This window comes from Myiozetetes cayanensis, unplaced genomic scaffold (genome assembly GCF_022539395.1).
Source record: "Myiozetetes cayanensis isolate MyiCay16 unplaced genomic scaffold, myiCay2020 scf2-11, whole genome shotgun sequence".
Taxonomy (NCBI): domain Eukaryota; kingdom Metazoa; phylum Chordata; class Aves; order Passeriformes; family Tyrannidae; genus Myiozetetes; species Myiozetetes cayanensis.
Window position 1 is genome coordinate 102,705,325 of NW_026087411.1, and position 16,038 is coordinate 102,721,362.

Below are 16,038 nucleotides of genomic sequence, written 5' to 3' on the forward strand. Positions count from 1 at the left end.
CAGCACAAATTTCATGCTGACAAAGCTGCTTATTCTCCCAGTTAGCAATTTCTTTTTCACCAAATTCTCATGTAGATACAGGTTCAATGATAGTATAAACCTATACTAATACTGAGGGATCATTAAAACAGTATCCAAAGAGGGAACAAATTGAAATTCACATCATGAAAGATCGTGAATAAACTCCTCAGAAAAATTATCACAATACAGAATAAAAAAGATAAAGGAAAAAAAAAACACCACAAAAACCCTAGAGAACACCTCTTTATCAACTTTTCATTTCAGATAAAGTTAGTGAAGACATCTCCAGATCTTTTAATAAGGTAATAACTAAGAAATCTCATTTCTCTTCTGTGTGTCACAGTACAGATACATACATGAGGAAAACTTTATGCTAGAAATATCCCTGTAAGTAGATTTCACTGGGCAAAAAGAACCCTGCAGATCTGGTAATGTATCTTACAGACATGAAAGCACTTTCTTTCCAAATCAGGCTTTTAGACAGATGGGTATTATGACAGAGTTTATAATTTATACTATTACAGTGCTTACAAACCATACATATTTGGCCCAGAATTCTTTTCTCTGTGGAGCACCTTATTCAGAATACAAAAGCCTAGTACTGAGCACAAGCCTGCAGCACAATGACTTTTAGGATGAGTACAAATAAATAAATAAATAAATACAACACCCAAATATCTGGTGGAGGGACAACACAGGAGGACATAGGTAATCCAGGGAGGTTCCTTCACCAAGTGATTGAGGAACCAACCAGGAAAGGTGCTATGCTGGAACTTCTCACCAACAAGGAGAGGTTGGTGGAGAACGTGAAGCTCAAGGGCAGCCAGGGCTGCAATTGCCGTGAAGCAATGGAGCCTTAGTGCAGCAAGGAGAGTGAGAAGCAAGTTCACTACCCTGGAGTTCAGGAGAGCAGACTCAGGCCTCTTCAGGGATCCACGAGGTAGAGTAGCGTGGGATAAAGGGAAGAGGGAGCCAAGAAAGCTGGTTGATATTCAAGGCTAGCCTCCTCCAAGCTCAGACGTGACTTATCCCAACAAAGAGCAAGTCAGACATGAACTTTAGGAGGATGGACGCACAAGGAGCTCCTGGACTCAAACACAAAAAAGAAGCCTACAGAGGGTGGAAGCAAGAACAGACAGGTACCCTGTGAGACATACAGAGAAACTGTCACAGCAGCCAGGGATCAGGTAGGAAAGCTATAGTGCTATTAGAACTAAATCTTGCCAAGGACGTCAAGGGCTAAAAGAAAAGCTTCTTTAGGTATACCAGCGATAAAAGAAAGACCAGGGAAAATATGGGCCCTCTCTAGAAGGAAATGGGAAACCTGGTTACCTGGGACATGGAGAATTGAGTCACTCAATGAAATTTCTGCATCAGAAATTAGTGGATGAAGGAAAAGAAACTGATGTCATCTACTGGTAAATGCAAAGCATTTGACACTGTCCTGCATGACACATGGCACACAAACTGGAGAGACATGGATTTAACATAGGGACCACTTGCTGGATAAAATATTGGCTGGATGGCCACATGCAAAGAGTTGCATTAACAACTCAATGTCCAAGTGTGAGGAGAGCACTGACAAGTGGTGTTACTCAGGGGTAGGTACTGGGGCTGGCACGGTTAAGCATCTACACTGAAAACATGGACAGTGGGACCGAACCCAGAGGAGGCCACAAAGATGCTCAGGAGGCTGGAGCACCTCTCCCATCAAGACAGGCTGAGAGCTGGGGTTGCTCAGTAAGTAGAAGGCTCTGGGAAGACCTTACAGCAGTCTTCAGGCACCTACACTGGGCCTGCAAAAGAGCTTTCTACCAGTGCATGTAGTGACAGAAAAAAGCAGAATGGTTTTAAACTGAAAGAGTGTAGGTTTAGATTAGATTAAGGAAAAATGCAGCAACCCCCCACGGCAAAGAGGTCAGAACTAGACGGCCTTTAAGGTTCCTTCCAACCCAAACCATTCTGTAAGTCCATGAAATGCACAGTATCCTATTCTCTGCTGAATAGGAATATAGTGACTTTGGGGTTACATCAAAAACTCTCTTATTCACAGAGTTAACTCCTCTAACCGAATAAAAGTCCTTTTTTGGTTGTTTTTATAATGGCAGCCATATAAAGAAAAGGTAGGAATAGGAAGGTAGATTCATGAATATATCTTTAAATAATGTAAAATGAAAAATATAACATTTGCTGAGATTTTCTTCTGGATAATATGAACTGTGCCTCACCTGAGGACTAAAATTCTTAAAAAATTATTTGCTTACCTTTGTGACAGCTTTTGAAGAAAAGGTAATTTCATCAATAAAAGTAACAATATCATCTGGATCAAGTCTATCAAAGTACTTTGAACACATATCATATGCATGTAGCCACTCGTCCATAGTTTCTGGTATCTTTTTAATGAGATGGTGATCACCATTCCAAAAAAGTTTTTGTAACCAAACAGTATAAACAGAGCTTGATGACAGCATGCTGCCATCTTTTTTAGGAATTTTGGGAGCCAGTTTGGAAATAGATAAGATATTTTGACTTGTAAGGACAGGCTCCAGTGTTTCCAGAGGATTTTCATTTTCACCTGTTAGTTTTTTGTAGTTAAGACCTAGTGACAAAAGGAGGAAGAGGTAGAAGTTATTAACAATTAAATCTACTCAAACTCTACATTTATGTATATAACAATCAGGACTATACTACTATCTGCAGAACTAGACAGACTCTAGCCCATCCCCTTTTACAAACATACACACTGACAGAGTGGGATTTTATGATGTCCTGGTGCATGTGAAATCTCTCAATCCATGGAACATATTTTAACATAATATATTGATAGAACAAGGGGGAATGGCTTTAAACTGAAAGAGGGTAGATTTAGACTGAATATTTGGAAGGAATTCTTCCATGTGAGGTGGTGAGACCCTGGAAGAGGTTGCCCAGAGAAGCTGTGGTTGTCCCATCCCTGGAAGTGTTCAAAGCCAGGTTGGACAAGGCTTGGAGCAAACCATCTAGTAGAAGGTGTCCCTGCCTACAGCAGAGGTGTTGGGACAAGATGATCTCTAAGGACCCTTCCCACCCAAAATGTTCTGTGATTCTATGATACAAACTAAAAAAAGCAGATTCTCAAAGAAGCAAGAGCACATATATAGTATATAGAATCATGCTCTTATTTAAATATAAGGCCTAGAAAGCCTCATGTTCTTCAAGAAATAAGTCTTCATTAATTTAAAAATATGTATTCTGATCATGTTATAATTGGTATTTACCACTTGGCAAAAAAATGCAAGGCACTAATCACAAGCAAACTAAGGTCAACATGTCCTAGAGATAGGGCATGTAGGTACATTTACATCAGTATCTATAACCAAGAGTCATGTTACTACTCTGGTTCCTACAGGAAGAAAACCCTTGTAAATTAATCTAGCAACAACAAAAGTATTTCTAGCAATGATACTATTTTAATCTCTTTGCATATAATTCGTAAAATAACTGACTTCTGCTATGTTTTTATTCATGTACTTTGGGCCTGTAACTTCTGTAAACACTTTGATGTTGTTTCTGGACTCCTATCTATCTCTAAACCACGCTGAATACTGAGATTTTTGTTTAAGTGTTTGTAGTACAACAGATTTAATTTTTTACCATACAAAGTGACTAATTTATGTCTGATGTATAGTTCCAGGACTTTTTTTTTTGAGCAGTATTTAAAATAACTTTGAAGGCAAAAATAACTTTTTGGTAGATTTTTCTTTGACATTCGTCATAGAACTTGAGCTGAAGATCAACAAGAACTGAAGTTAGCCCTCCTCTCCAAAAAATTATTCAATTTTTTCTTTCTGCAGTACATGAATTCATCTCTCCAAACGCTGCAGCAAAGTTACTGTCCAATACACATGAGGTTCCAGTACTGAACAATTAATTCATCCCCACAGCAGGTAATGTCATACAGTGTATATTTTACTTTCTGAAACTGGATTTGGAGTCGGACAACTGAAATGCAAGAAACTGTTAGTACTTGAATAACAACCAAATTGAAACTAGTATTCAAAATTTCAGAGTCCTTTGCAGCAGTGCATTTTTACAGGCATTGTGTGAAAATGTACGATGACAATGCCACGCCTGCACAAAAGCAAAAAGTAACATCAAGAATAACAGACAACAAAAAAAAATCCTAAGACAAAAAAATTATCCTCTTTAAGACAGTCACACACACAAAATGTGTTCCTAATATATTCTGTAATTCAGACTTTTGAAAGGTAAACTGTCTTAAGTATCTTTCATGTTAAACTTGAAGTAGTAAAAATTATGCTCTAGGAGGTTGGTATTTTTTATTTTAAAATTCACTAGAAAATACTAACAATAATTTTAACTTGCATCACCAACAGAAATCTGTTTTTACATACTTTTTTCTTGCTGTGATCAAACAGATTTCCAGTAATACAAAGAGAAGGAACTTACTCAAATAAGACTAATGAATTACTTGCATTCATCTGATGTGCTCTCAGAAAAACAATTACCTCGAGAGTATACACTAGCTGAGCATAATCATGTTAACACTTACATACCAGAATAATAAATACAGCTATGGAGGAAAGAAACAGGTACTCTCCTACCTGGTGCAACTGCTTTGAATTTTTTCAGGAGTCGGATGTGAGTTTCAGGTTTAAGGGTATGGTTCACCACTTCTGAGCAACCACAGTTTTCAAGGAGTGTAAAATAATAAAGCAACCGCTGGTGATCTTGGCCTTCAATACTTGGGTAAACATATTTAACCATGTGTTCATGTAAGGTTTCAGGATTGGTTTTCAAAGTCTCAAAGAGACCAAGACTTTGTGCTCTTTCTTCTATTTTCACTGTCGATAACCTGTGTTTAGAAATAACTTTTGTTTAAAAGCCTGGACGTGCAATGAGAGACCCTTCAGCTGCACACCTGGGAGACAGGACAATATTTGCCTTCATTTAAGGTATCATCCATAAATATTTAGATAGTTATTCTCTCTATATAAAAGCTAAACAACTCTTCTATTTCCTGATCCTGCTATCTGTTTACTTGAACACGCAGATTAAGGGGCATGAATACTGAAGAGGTAAGTACAGCTATACGTAAAAGCAGAAACACATCCAAGTATGTGTAAAGGAAGCCTTTATTAAACAAACCAACCAATCAACCACTTTTGGTGGAATGATGCTAGAAGATCCTATTGCCCAGTTGGAAGTTTTCCCAATTTATTATGCTCTATTTTCTGTAGTTGATGAGTACCTCTGCATACTTTGAGAGATTTTATCAACGAAAATTGGCTCTTGCCCACCAGTTAATTATTTGACACTGTTATTCATGCTTAGGATACTTTATTTGACAGTTTTACCAAGTTGCTTCTTGAACTGTCATCCATGAAAGCTTTTGAAAATATCGACAAGCCCTGGGTTGACCTCAGTCAGTCTCCCTGCTTCAGGAAATTTTTTCCTGACTTTTTTTAAGAGAATAGATTAGCTCTTTCATAGTATGAACTCAAGACACTTCCAGCTGACTATGTAAAAGATAATCAATCCTTTTTCCCTCAGCTGGGAGAAAAATGGGTGCACATCATGGAAGTCTCATCTTTAGTTAATTTAATTCTCTATATTCTTGTTAATTGTTGTAGCATATAGGGTTCTACCATAAATGGAAATAAAGCATAATTCACTCTTCGTATCAGGCAAAACAGACACTTGGACCTGATGTGCCTGCAGGGTGTGATCATGACTATATTTTTCTGTTCATACTCAAAGTTGAAACTAAAGGCTGGCTGGACATAAAATTATATCAACAGGATCAACAGATGTTTGCTGTGTGTTTTTAGGGCAGGGCTGATGGTGGATAGGAAGAGTTCATTATGTTGTTCACAAAGATTCTGGAATAAGAGGTTCTGTAAGAGGTAAACAAGAAATTTCCTGTTGCTGAAATCATAAAATATATTTCATAGAATTTTGGTAATCAAATGTGATCAGATTTTTCAAAAGAAACAAATTTCCATTGAATTTCTTAAAATCTCATTCTAAACAATTTTCAGCAGACCCATATTCCACAGAAAAACACATGATATTTCTTTGTCATCAAGTAATCAAAGAAATAGTTAATACAAATTATGTAAGTCTGTCTTTTGAGCTTCTTCCCATGTAAAGTGGCTTATAGAAATACTGCATAATTAGTTAAAGAGATTAAGGTTTAGAATAAACTTCTTTTCAGTTCAGAATGAATGTATAATGAGGCATGTATTATTAATGCCATAATCCCAAGACTAAAATGTATCATAATGGTCATATGCTGTCAATCAACTTTAAAATGAGATTATGATACAACAAAAACATGCTCAGCAATGTATTACACCATTACACACTGATTTTCAAAACATTTTTGAATATCACTAGGGAAAAGATTGTTACTCTGTATTCCAGTGAGTTCAGAATTCTATGAATACTAACTCAAGGAGGACAAGAATAAAGAAAATTATAGGAAAATGTTGCAAAATACCTTAGGTAATATTCTATTCCCAGAGAAAGTAGCTGACCCTTTCGTATTTATCCCACTGTTGCTATGTTTATATCCTGACTGTCTGTTTTGTTTAAAGCAGTAAATAATTTAGCAGCATCAAAATTTAGAGGGTACGACTTCTCTATTTTCTGGAGGAAGCGAAGAAAATCTCAGAATGTTATTTCATCTTCTCAGATAATGCACCAATATCTACTAGGCTTTGTTTTTTATCCCTTATGTTTTATAAAATGCTTTTTAATTAATAGTTAATGTTAAGAGAGGTATAAACACTGCTGCAAGCTAAAGCTGCTTTCACAATTTAACAGTCGAAACAAACCAATTTGATCACATCTGTCAGAAGAGAAGAGCTGCTGCATTACACAGGGGATTCTACATCACTGTCATCTGCATGTGCTACTCATGCATGTAGCTTAGTCTTCCACAGAATGGGTTTTTTCATCTTTCAGTGGGCAAAAAGTACCTGACTGACAAGACACCAAAGTTTAAAATAAATTAATAAATAAAGGTCTTGCAACCAACTTTGGAAGAGAAATGAAAAGCACCCCTCCCCTCATGCCAGATCAGTGGACCAGCAGTGCCAGGTCTGGTCTGCCATAATCTTGGAGGTTAGAAGAGTCAGAAAATAAATACTATTTAAAAAAAAAAGTGTCCTTCCATCAAAAACTGAAAATGAGATGAACAGATGCATAATGTGAATGGGGAAGCTCCAACATATTTATTTTCTTTGCTATTATGTGGAAGAGAGGTCAATGAATAGCCCACCTCTTAAATAAACCCCAAAACTCTAGAAACTATCAAGTTTCAGGACATATTCCAAGAGACTGTAGGAATAAGTACAGGATAAATTGCTATTGGAAGAGAGAACTAAGCATTCAAAGCTGTGGAAACCTTAACACTGAAACAAAAGTCCTGGAATATTTTTGAAGAATAGTAAGACACATATGGACTTCTATCCTTGCCTGTAACACCTATTTTCAAAGCTGGTTACAAAAGCATCACACAGAAAAGAGAAAAATCCCTATACTACCTCAACACAAGACAAATGAACACACAAATCAAACTCTACTCCCAACATAATTCAGTTCTGTCATAGATTAGCCCTTCCTTCTGTGTAACAGAATTGTATGTGCATTTGCAGAGCAGACAACTTACCCACTGTCAGTGAATAAAAATTCCAGATGGGTCATATAAACTTCCCAAAGTGGAACACTGTATCGCTGAGCCAAAGAAACAGCAGTCTTGTAGACATTTTCTTCAAGTGTTCTTATAGAAAACAGACAGAAAGAAAACAAAGAAAAGTTAAGAGTCCCATGAGACATAACATGAAAGTAAATACTTACATTACAAAAGCAGTGATTTTTTCTCATAAACCAAGAAACTAGAACAGTTTTTAAACAAAAAAACTACATGAAGTCTGTCTTCCTGCGTTTGCTTATACTTTGTGCTCCATTTTGGAAAAAAAAAAAAGAAGAAAAACCTCTCCAAAAAATACAGAGGCATTCCAAATAGAGGCACCTACTCCACACTCCACATATACTTTGGTTCTCAGTGGCAGCTTCTGCTTAGCCTCCATGCTAAAGAAAAATCTCAGCTTTCATTTCATTTAATTTAAAAAGTTATGAAGGATGTAACACATCACAGTTAGCATTTATTTCATCTAGTTACAACACCTACAGTGTTTTAGCACAACTGATAAATACGTCCTCAAAGCTCTTCCTCGAAGTTCACAGACAGGAACACTCTTAGTAATTTTAGACTAGAAGAAGCTGTGAAGATGTCCAGGTCACTTTGCCCCTTTTAGTGGCAGATGCTCTGTTTTTCAACGTTAATGTGTCCCATGACAACCCCACATTGTAAATTCCAGATTAAGTAGCCACAGTTTGTGCAGGTGGTCATTCAGCTCATAAAAGTAGATCTTTTTTCAGCAGGGATACAGAACAGTTGTTGCCAAGCCACAACACATACAAACTTACATTCCTTTGCATTTTCCAGAAATCATTTGATGTACTGTCAACAAGGGGATTACTATTTAACAGTGAGGGTGAAGATTCTGCAAGAACTGCACAGCAGGTATATCACTGGTTAAAGGGAAGATAACAGGATATTCAGGAAAAGCAGCATAAAGCAATGGAGGTTTAAGGAAATTATACCACATAAATGAAACAGTAACAAGCTATTTATTCATTGTCAAGATAATGACAAAGAAAAGTAGTTGGTACACAACAAAAAGCTGAAAAAAGGGATACAATCCTTTACATCACCCTTTAAAGGATCTTTTAACTTTCTTTTACGCACATCTTTTCATGCCTAGCCCTGACTACCTGTCTCTGTGAGGACTGCCAAATAAATCCCCACAGAAGGTTCCAGCACAGGAACACTTTGCAGATATTCTGTCGGTGTTGTTGCAGCCAAGACTGGTGTAAAACCAATCAGAAGCAGTTCTTGTGGACGCTTCTTAGCCACCCTGCCTGTGTGGTAGCATAAATTTCAAAAGTATCAAAAAGTATGCCTGTGCAGTTGCGTTCAGCTGGGATTTTGCTGACTATCTTCAAGCTCACAGAAATAGACATTTGGCAGCTCAGAGCAATTTTTTTTCCTATCTTCTGTAAAACCTCTGTTGTATCATACACATGCATGTGTTTGCTCACAAGCAGTCTTCAACATTTTGTGTTCACATCAATCAGCTGCAAAGCATGAGACTGGATTCAATCATAATAAAGGGAAATGAGATCCCCTTTTTCAGCTGCCCATCCTCCAAAAATGTTTGGAAAAAACCCAAAACAACAAACAAGAAACAACTTGGAGAAGTGAAATGAAGATTTAAGCCCAGAGGCTTTAGTTTCCTCTTGTCTGAGGCATGAAAATGAGACTGAAGACTACAGTTGTTTGTTTAGTTCTGCAGCAGCAACTCATCAGGAGAACAGGTTGTGTCTACACTGGCAGTCAGGCACAGCAGGATAGCAAAAGTACACACAGTGGTGGTACACAAGCCTTTCTAGTTTAGTTTTCTGGAAAGGGACCTCATTCATATGCCCCAAAATCATTCTGAGAACCCAAAAAGCACATGTTAAGTTATGAAATTCAGATTGCTTGATAACCACACCATTTTTCTAAAATTTCAGAAAAATTATTTCAGATTGGTGACATAAGGCAAGGAAGAAATTGGTATTAAAATATTAAAATCAACTGCTGATTTCAACATTTTATAAAAAGCAGTGAAAGGCTGAAGACCACAGAACATTAGAATGAGAACAGAACAAAACAAAAAACACCATAAAACAAAATCCAAACCTAAGACACCACCTAAAAGCTGGTCTCAAGTAAAAGAATAATTTCAAAATCTTATACACCATCACTGGCCTGAAGCTACATGGGACTTCACCTGATTACTCAAGAATTCCCATTCAGTCTTGCTCTAGTTTCCCTAACTCCTTTACAAATACTTTCTAGCTCTATTTTGCCCAGATAAATTGTTAACCACTTGAAAATTATGATTAATTAAGTCTGTGAGGCACCCAGATCTTTAAATATTGGATAAATAATGCACAATAAGCTCCAAATACAATACACCAAATATGGAAGATGAAATAGACAACTATTGGTTAAGTAGTTTTACCAAATTACTCATTCTAGTACCAAGCTGTTTTGTAAATAAGATACCATCTCTTCCAGGTGGTGCTCCTTGAAACAGCACTTCATAAAACATTAAAAACATGAGGCACTTAATTAAAAAATAAGAAAAAATATGCTGCACAATTACACTGAATTTGCACATCTTTTTCATTAGAAAATGCAGATTAAGAGTCAGCTGAGAAGATTAAAGTAAGGAAGCTGCAAGCTGAACAAATAATTAATTGGACCTTTGTAACTGCCTAATATGGAACTGCCACTCTCATCCAAATGCTATGAAGCCTCAGTTCTTCAAACTCTTTCATATTGTGTTTTTATCTCTACTTACTCTAAGGAACTTTCTCTTCATATTTACTTTATTTCTATGAAAGACGTTATCTAAAGAACTCATGGATGACAATGTAAGCAAGCCTCCTGCACTCCAAGTAAGTATCTGTGATAACAAAAGGATATTGCATTGAACTTACTAAATAATAGTAGATAATACCAGGATGTAACATTTACCTCGTGACATACTACAAACACATCCTTAGTGAGCGATATATACAAAACAGGTAATTCCAACAGAAACATTCAAAATTATCACAAGCTATTTTTATTAATGCAGTGACAAAATCTGTGCAGGTATAAATTTTATAGATGCAAAGTCGAAGCTTAGCATTCAAAACCTGAGGTTATACAACTATGCTTGTTCAATATATCAATGGCTTTTAGTAACCAATTTCTACTACTAGCTACATAGGTGGAAAACTGCAAACATCTAAATATGCTCTTCAAAAGCTTTATGCAGAGATCTGGTTAAAAATTATATTTAAAGCTTCTTATCGCAGAGAACTCTTCCTTTGACAGTATGGCAACTATTCAACTGTGACTGTCCTCAAAACATACACAGTTCAAGTCATACTCATGACACAGCTTAAAGTACCTGCATGCAGATGTTAATTAAAGGTATTTTTAAAATTATAAGAAAGTACTATCCTATTTCTTTCCTTTTTTTCTATTCTGGATTTCTGAAAGGTGAGATAAAAGCATGGTAAATATTAAAATATAGGTGGTGAGAGCTTCAGGACTTACAAATGAATATAGGGGAAAAAGTATAGTGATATACGGCAGCTTTAATTAAATTATTAAGAGTAAAGTACAGTTTAACAACTTTTTTTAAAAAAAACTATATGATGCTTGGGCATACCCTAACAGATTGCAAGGACGGGTTTACAGGAGATGAAAGGAAGAGATCAAAACTCCATCCACCTGTGATCTGATTTCATTCATCCCTAATTAACTTTAATATTAGCAGTTAACAAAGAGTTAGAGATTCAATTAAAAGTTGTAGATCCATTTATCTGAGCAACATTTCATTTAAACAGAGTAATCAAATAGAAAAAACTCCAATTGTAGCAGCATCACAGTGTAAATCTCTAAAGCAGCTGGTAAATTATCCCTTCTAAAGGTCGGCATTAATTTCGTTTTACTCTCCTGATGTAAAGCTTAAAGTAATTTTGTTCTAAAATAAATAAACATAACAGACATTACTTACTCTGCCAATCCGAGTATTGTTTCTCTCTTGTACTGTGCATCCGCTGTAAATCTCTGCACATCCACTCCTTTGCCAAGTCCTTGCAGAGTCTGAGCTTGAGTGAAATCCAGTAGTCGTTCATTGTAGTAATGCAGCTGATTTATCAAAGCGGAGATTTCTTCAGGCCAGTCTGCAGGGCCATACTGAGTAACGTGCTTTGTGACCATCTGAATCAGCTCCTTTGGATCAGCCTGTGAAAATAATTGACAACAAATTAAAAAAATCCCCGCAAATTCTGAAAAAAACTTTATCAATATATAAATGATCCCTGTGCTCAGAACTAATAGGTTTGTTTCTGTTTCTGGGAAGCTTTAAGTAAAATAGAAGTTCAAATTCTCTGTAAGGGCTATTTGCTATTAAAATTTATTGTTATGGAATGCTTTAGAATATTTTATATGATACAAAAATTAAAAAAAACCAAACAAAACCAACCAACAAATAAAACTTACTTTTCTGTGTTAGAAATGACAAATCAAATGTGTATTTTATAAACCACTAACTTCTGCAGTCAAATACCCAGGTAGCAAAGCAACAATTTAGAACACAAAGCAAATACAGTCTGCATGTTTGAAATCAAAAATGAATACATGTACATTCCAAATTATCTCAAGATCTGTACAGTGGCTGTGTCTAGGAACCTCCACTTGAACAGAGCTGTGTGTAATATGAAAGCACTCATCTCACTCAATACCTTGATTTCTCTACTCCACGAAAAATGAAGCCACCGGAAGCTCAATGCCAAAAGGAAGTACTGTGACATGTGTGGCACTCACTGAGGAAGGAGGGCCTACAGAAGAGCCACCAAAAAATACTTGGGGATGCCAATATAGTTGAAATATTTTCTAAAAGAAACAACTGATTCAACTGCTGTGATCTCAAAAATCCTGAGTGTATTAATATATTTTGAGTCTTTTATTATAGAGTGGTTCTGATAAATTAGAAGCTAAACTTATGAACATTAATGAGAGTGCACAGAAGGGTAAAACATGGTAACAAAAATTAAACCTTGAGGCATGCTTACATTTTTCCATGACTTGCTGGTTATTCTAAGTTGATTTTTTTTTTCTTTTCAAGTCTTAGCTGACAAGCTGCTCATCAAGTTACATTAAATGCTACAGGGCATCCTTTCTCCTCTCCACATGATAATCTTCTGAAGCCCTCCAAACATTGCAAATTCATTTGTTTTATAAATAAGATAGTAGCTCTTTCAAGGTTGCTTAGAAGATTGGTAACAGAAAAATAAAATCTCAGAAAAGGGACAGGCAACAGAGCAGTGCCTCTAGAACACAATTATATCAGCTGGAAACCCATCCACTGCTTGTTATGTATCCTGGTATCTCATTCTATGGGATACACTAGAAAACAGAGCATGGAGATGGGGAAAGAGACAAAACAAGGAAACATGTTTTGAAAGAAGTTCTTTACAGAGAAAGTGATCAGGCATTGGAATGGCCTGCCCAGAGAGGTGGTGGATTCACTGTCCCTGGAGGTTTTTAAGATGAGGCTGGATGTGGTACTGAGTGCCATGATCTAGTAATCACAGTGGGGTTGGATCAAGGATTGGACTTGATGATCTCGGAGGTCTCTTCCAACCCAGTTAATTCTATGATTCTATGATTCTGTGTTAAACATAATTGAATAAAACTTTTAGTCCACTGAGAAAGACAGGTCCCTCTGACAATTTGTGTGAGTGAACTTCACAGAATCACAGAATCAACCAGGTTGGAAAAGACCTCTGAGATCATCAAGTCCATACCATGACCCAACACCACCCTGTCAACTAGACCATGGCACTAAGGCCACATCCAGTCTCTTCCTGAATACCTCCAGGGACGGTGACTTCACCACCTCCCTGGGCAGCCCATTCCAATGTCTGATCACTCTCTCTAAAGAATTTCTTTCTAACGTCTAACCTAAACCTACCCTGGTGCTCTCTTTTGCTAGGTTTCCTCTCTCTCCATTAAGTCCCCATTTGTTATATTTACCTAAAAGCATCTGTGTGCACTCTTCGATGCTGCCTGTTTGCTCAAAGGAACACTGTATTTGGAAAGAATGTCTTATTAACAACAGATTTAGAATAACAGAATCATGTGCTGTATGAACACCCATGTATGTATATCCACACATATGTAAGCCAACTTAACTGAAGTGCAAACTTCAGTCCAGAAGATAAAGTTATAAATTCAGATTAAGAAAACGCCAAGTGGAGTTTTTTTTGTTGCAAGCAGTTGCCAAGGATTGTCTTGAACTCTTCACCACCAAAAAATCTTTTAATCAGGAGTTGTCCTATTTTCTCTTTTACAAAACCTATGCTCCAAACTATCACAGCACGTGAATCTAAAATTAGCTTAGTGAAATTCCACAGTCTGCTTCATGCAAGAATAGTCTTGCTATCTGGTATCTAATTTGAGACTTACTAGAGTTTTTTAATCTAGAAAAAAATAAACTTTCCCAAGTGGCAGTTGCTTACAAAACTCATTTACTGGAATGACACACATTTTCATTCTCAGATTTGTCTTCCCTCTATACATCTAAAATGTTTTCTTAAATAACAGTGCTGCTTGTGCAGTATTTATTAGGCACTCAACACAAGTTCAATGGAAAAAAAGGAAGAACAGAAAACTAAAGTGTTTGGTATTGAGCTGCACAAAACTTGTATTTTATAATTTTAAGTATTCATTCCTTAACATCATCACATATGTAGTAATACATGTTTTTAAAAGATAAGCACAACTATTTCTACATCCATTAGATATCCAGTTCAATTAGACATGATGTTTGTTCTAATAAACACTTAAAACAAAAAGATCATTATAGCTGTATTGCCAGTTTTCAAAAAAGTCTTAACAGTTTTTAATTGAAGAAACCATAACATTTATCTACCAATAGCAGCTGGTGATGAAAATCAGCAAAATCAGTATAGTCTGACTCTTGCTGTAGCATTCACAGAGTTTACAAATTCTTGGACTTTCTTCAAATTGTAGCAGGCACTTGGGAAAAAAACACAAAAAACTCTAAAGCAAATTGGGTAAACACAAATTAAGTTTGACAGGTAAGACCAATTAGAAGCCATATTCAACTTGTTCCCTTTTAATGTTACCAACCAGCACTATTTTTCAGAGACTTTCGGATAGTTAGAAATCATGCCTATGTGTCCAACTCCCAGCTTTGTCAGATAAATATCTCCAGTGTTTCCAGAAAGACATTTGAACTCAGCTCTCTCTCCCTGTAATCATTCGGGAAAGGCATTTTACATACAAACATACAGCAGGAAACAGGGTAAGTTTCCAGAGAAGCCACAAGAGCTGACCCTTAACTCAGAAGCCTCCCTAGCACTGCCAGGGGAAATCCCTCATGAGCTACCTGCCAATGTATTTTACTCACTTATTGGGCTAACATTGTACTTGTGCTGACAGAGGCCTTGCTTGAGAATTAAGAAAAAAATAAAAATTAGACAGAATAGAAAAAGCATAAATTTAGCATAAAGTTAATTTAATTTCATGCTATTAGACATGATTTACTCAGCACAGATCAGTACAAATTACTAGCCCTACTGCACCACCAGCCATTACCAGTAAGCCTCAGCAGGGGAACAAGGTCAACCTGAGTAGATGTTTTAAAGTAGTTATTTCTTTTTGACCACCCTCTGGGAGTGATGCCTGTGAAGCCCATCAGAATCTGTCACTGTGATATTATAAAAAAATACTGGTTTTAAAAAGAGATAGGAGATTTTTATCTCGGAATTTCTTCACCCTGATGCCTAAATAGATCTTCAATTTTATTTTTTTTCCTGGCAAGTTGCTTTCTTTTTTTCTTTCAAATCTCTCTAAAAGACTTAATTCAGCCATACATATCAGGAACAAACAAACAAAAAAAGTATGAGCTTTTCTCCTGTTACTCTCCTGCTCAGGAAGTGGCAATAATTTTACAACTACGGCAAGAGAGATAATTAATAAAAAGACATCATTGAGATACTAGAGCACTGTAAGGCTACTTAGCTTGTTTACTTGTTTTAAGACAGAGAACCTTTCCAATTGTTCTAAAAAGAAATATTCTTTTGATTTTGTTTTTAATGTAAATGATCTAGAGATTGCAAACAATCAGAAAAACTGCTTAGATCATCAGAGGTTAATCTGTTCCCAGATACATTACTGACATTGTGGACCTTTCTGGATTGAATTTGCAAAACATTTCCATCACTGAACTGCGATTTTTTGGCAATGGTCAAAAGCCACAACTGTGGTGAGCCACAGAAATGCAAAGAGGAGAGCAGAGGACGTGTTCCTTG

At 36.4% G+C, this 16,038-nt stretch overlaps 1 protein-coding gene across 1 annotated transcript in view; it reads right to left on the minus strand.

The window, feature by feature from the left end:
* NBAS (NBAS subunit of NRZ tethering complex) overlaps nucleotides 1-16,038 on the minus strand; it is a 161,043-nt gene that overhangs the window by 54,406 nt on the left and 90,599 nt on the right. Inside the window, exons 41-44 of the mRNA XM_050316580.1 lie at nucleotides 11,712-11,941; nucleotides 7,697-7,807; nucleotides 4,626-4,876; nucleotides 2,286-2,620 (exon numbers count right to left, since the gene is read on the minus strand). Of these exons, the coding sequence (XP_050172537.1) occupies nucleotides 2,286-2,620; nucleotides 4,626-4,876; nucleotides 7,697-7,807; nucleotides 11,712-11,941 (927 nt within the window). The remainder of the gene's footprint in view (nucleotides 1-2,285; nucleotides 2,621-4,625; nucleotides 4,877-7,696; nucleotides 7,808-11,711; nucleotides 11,942-16,038) is intronic.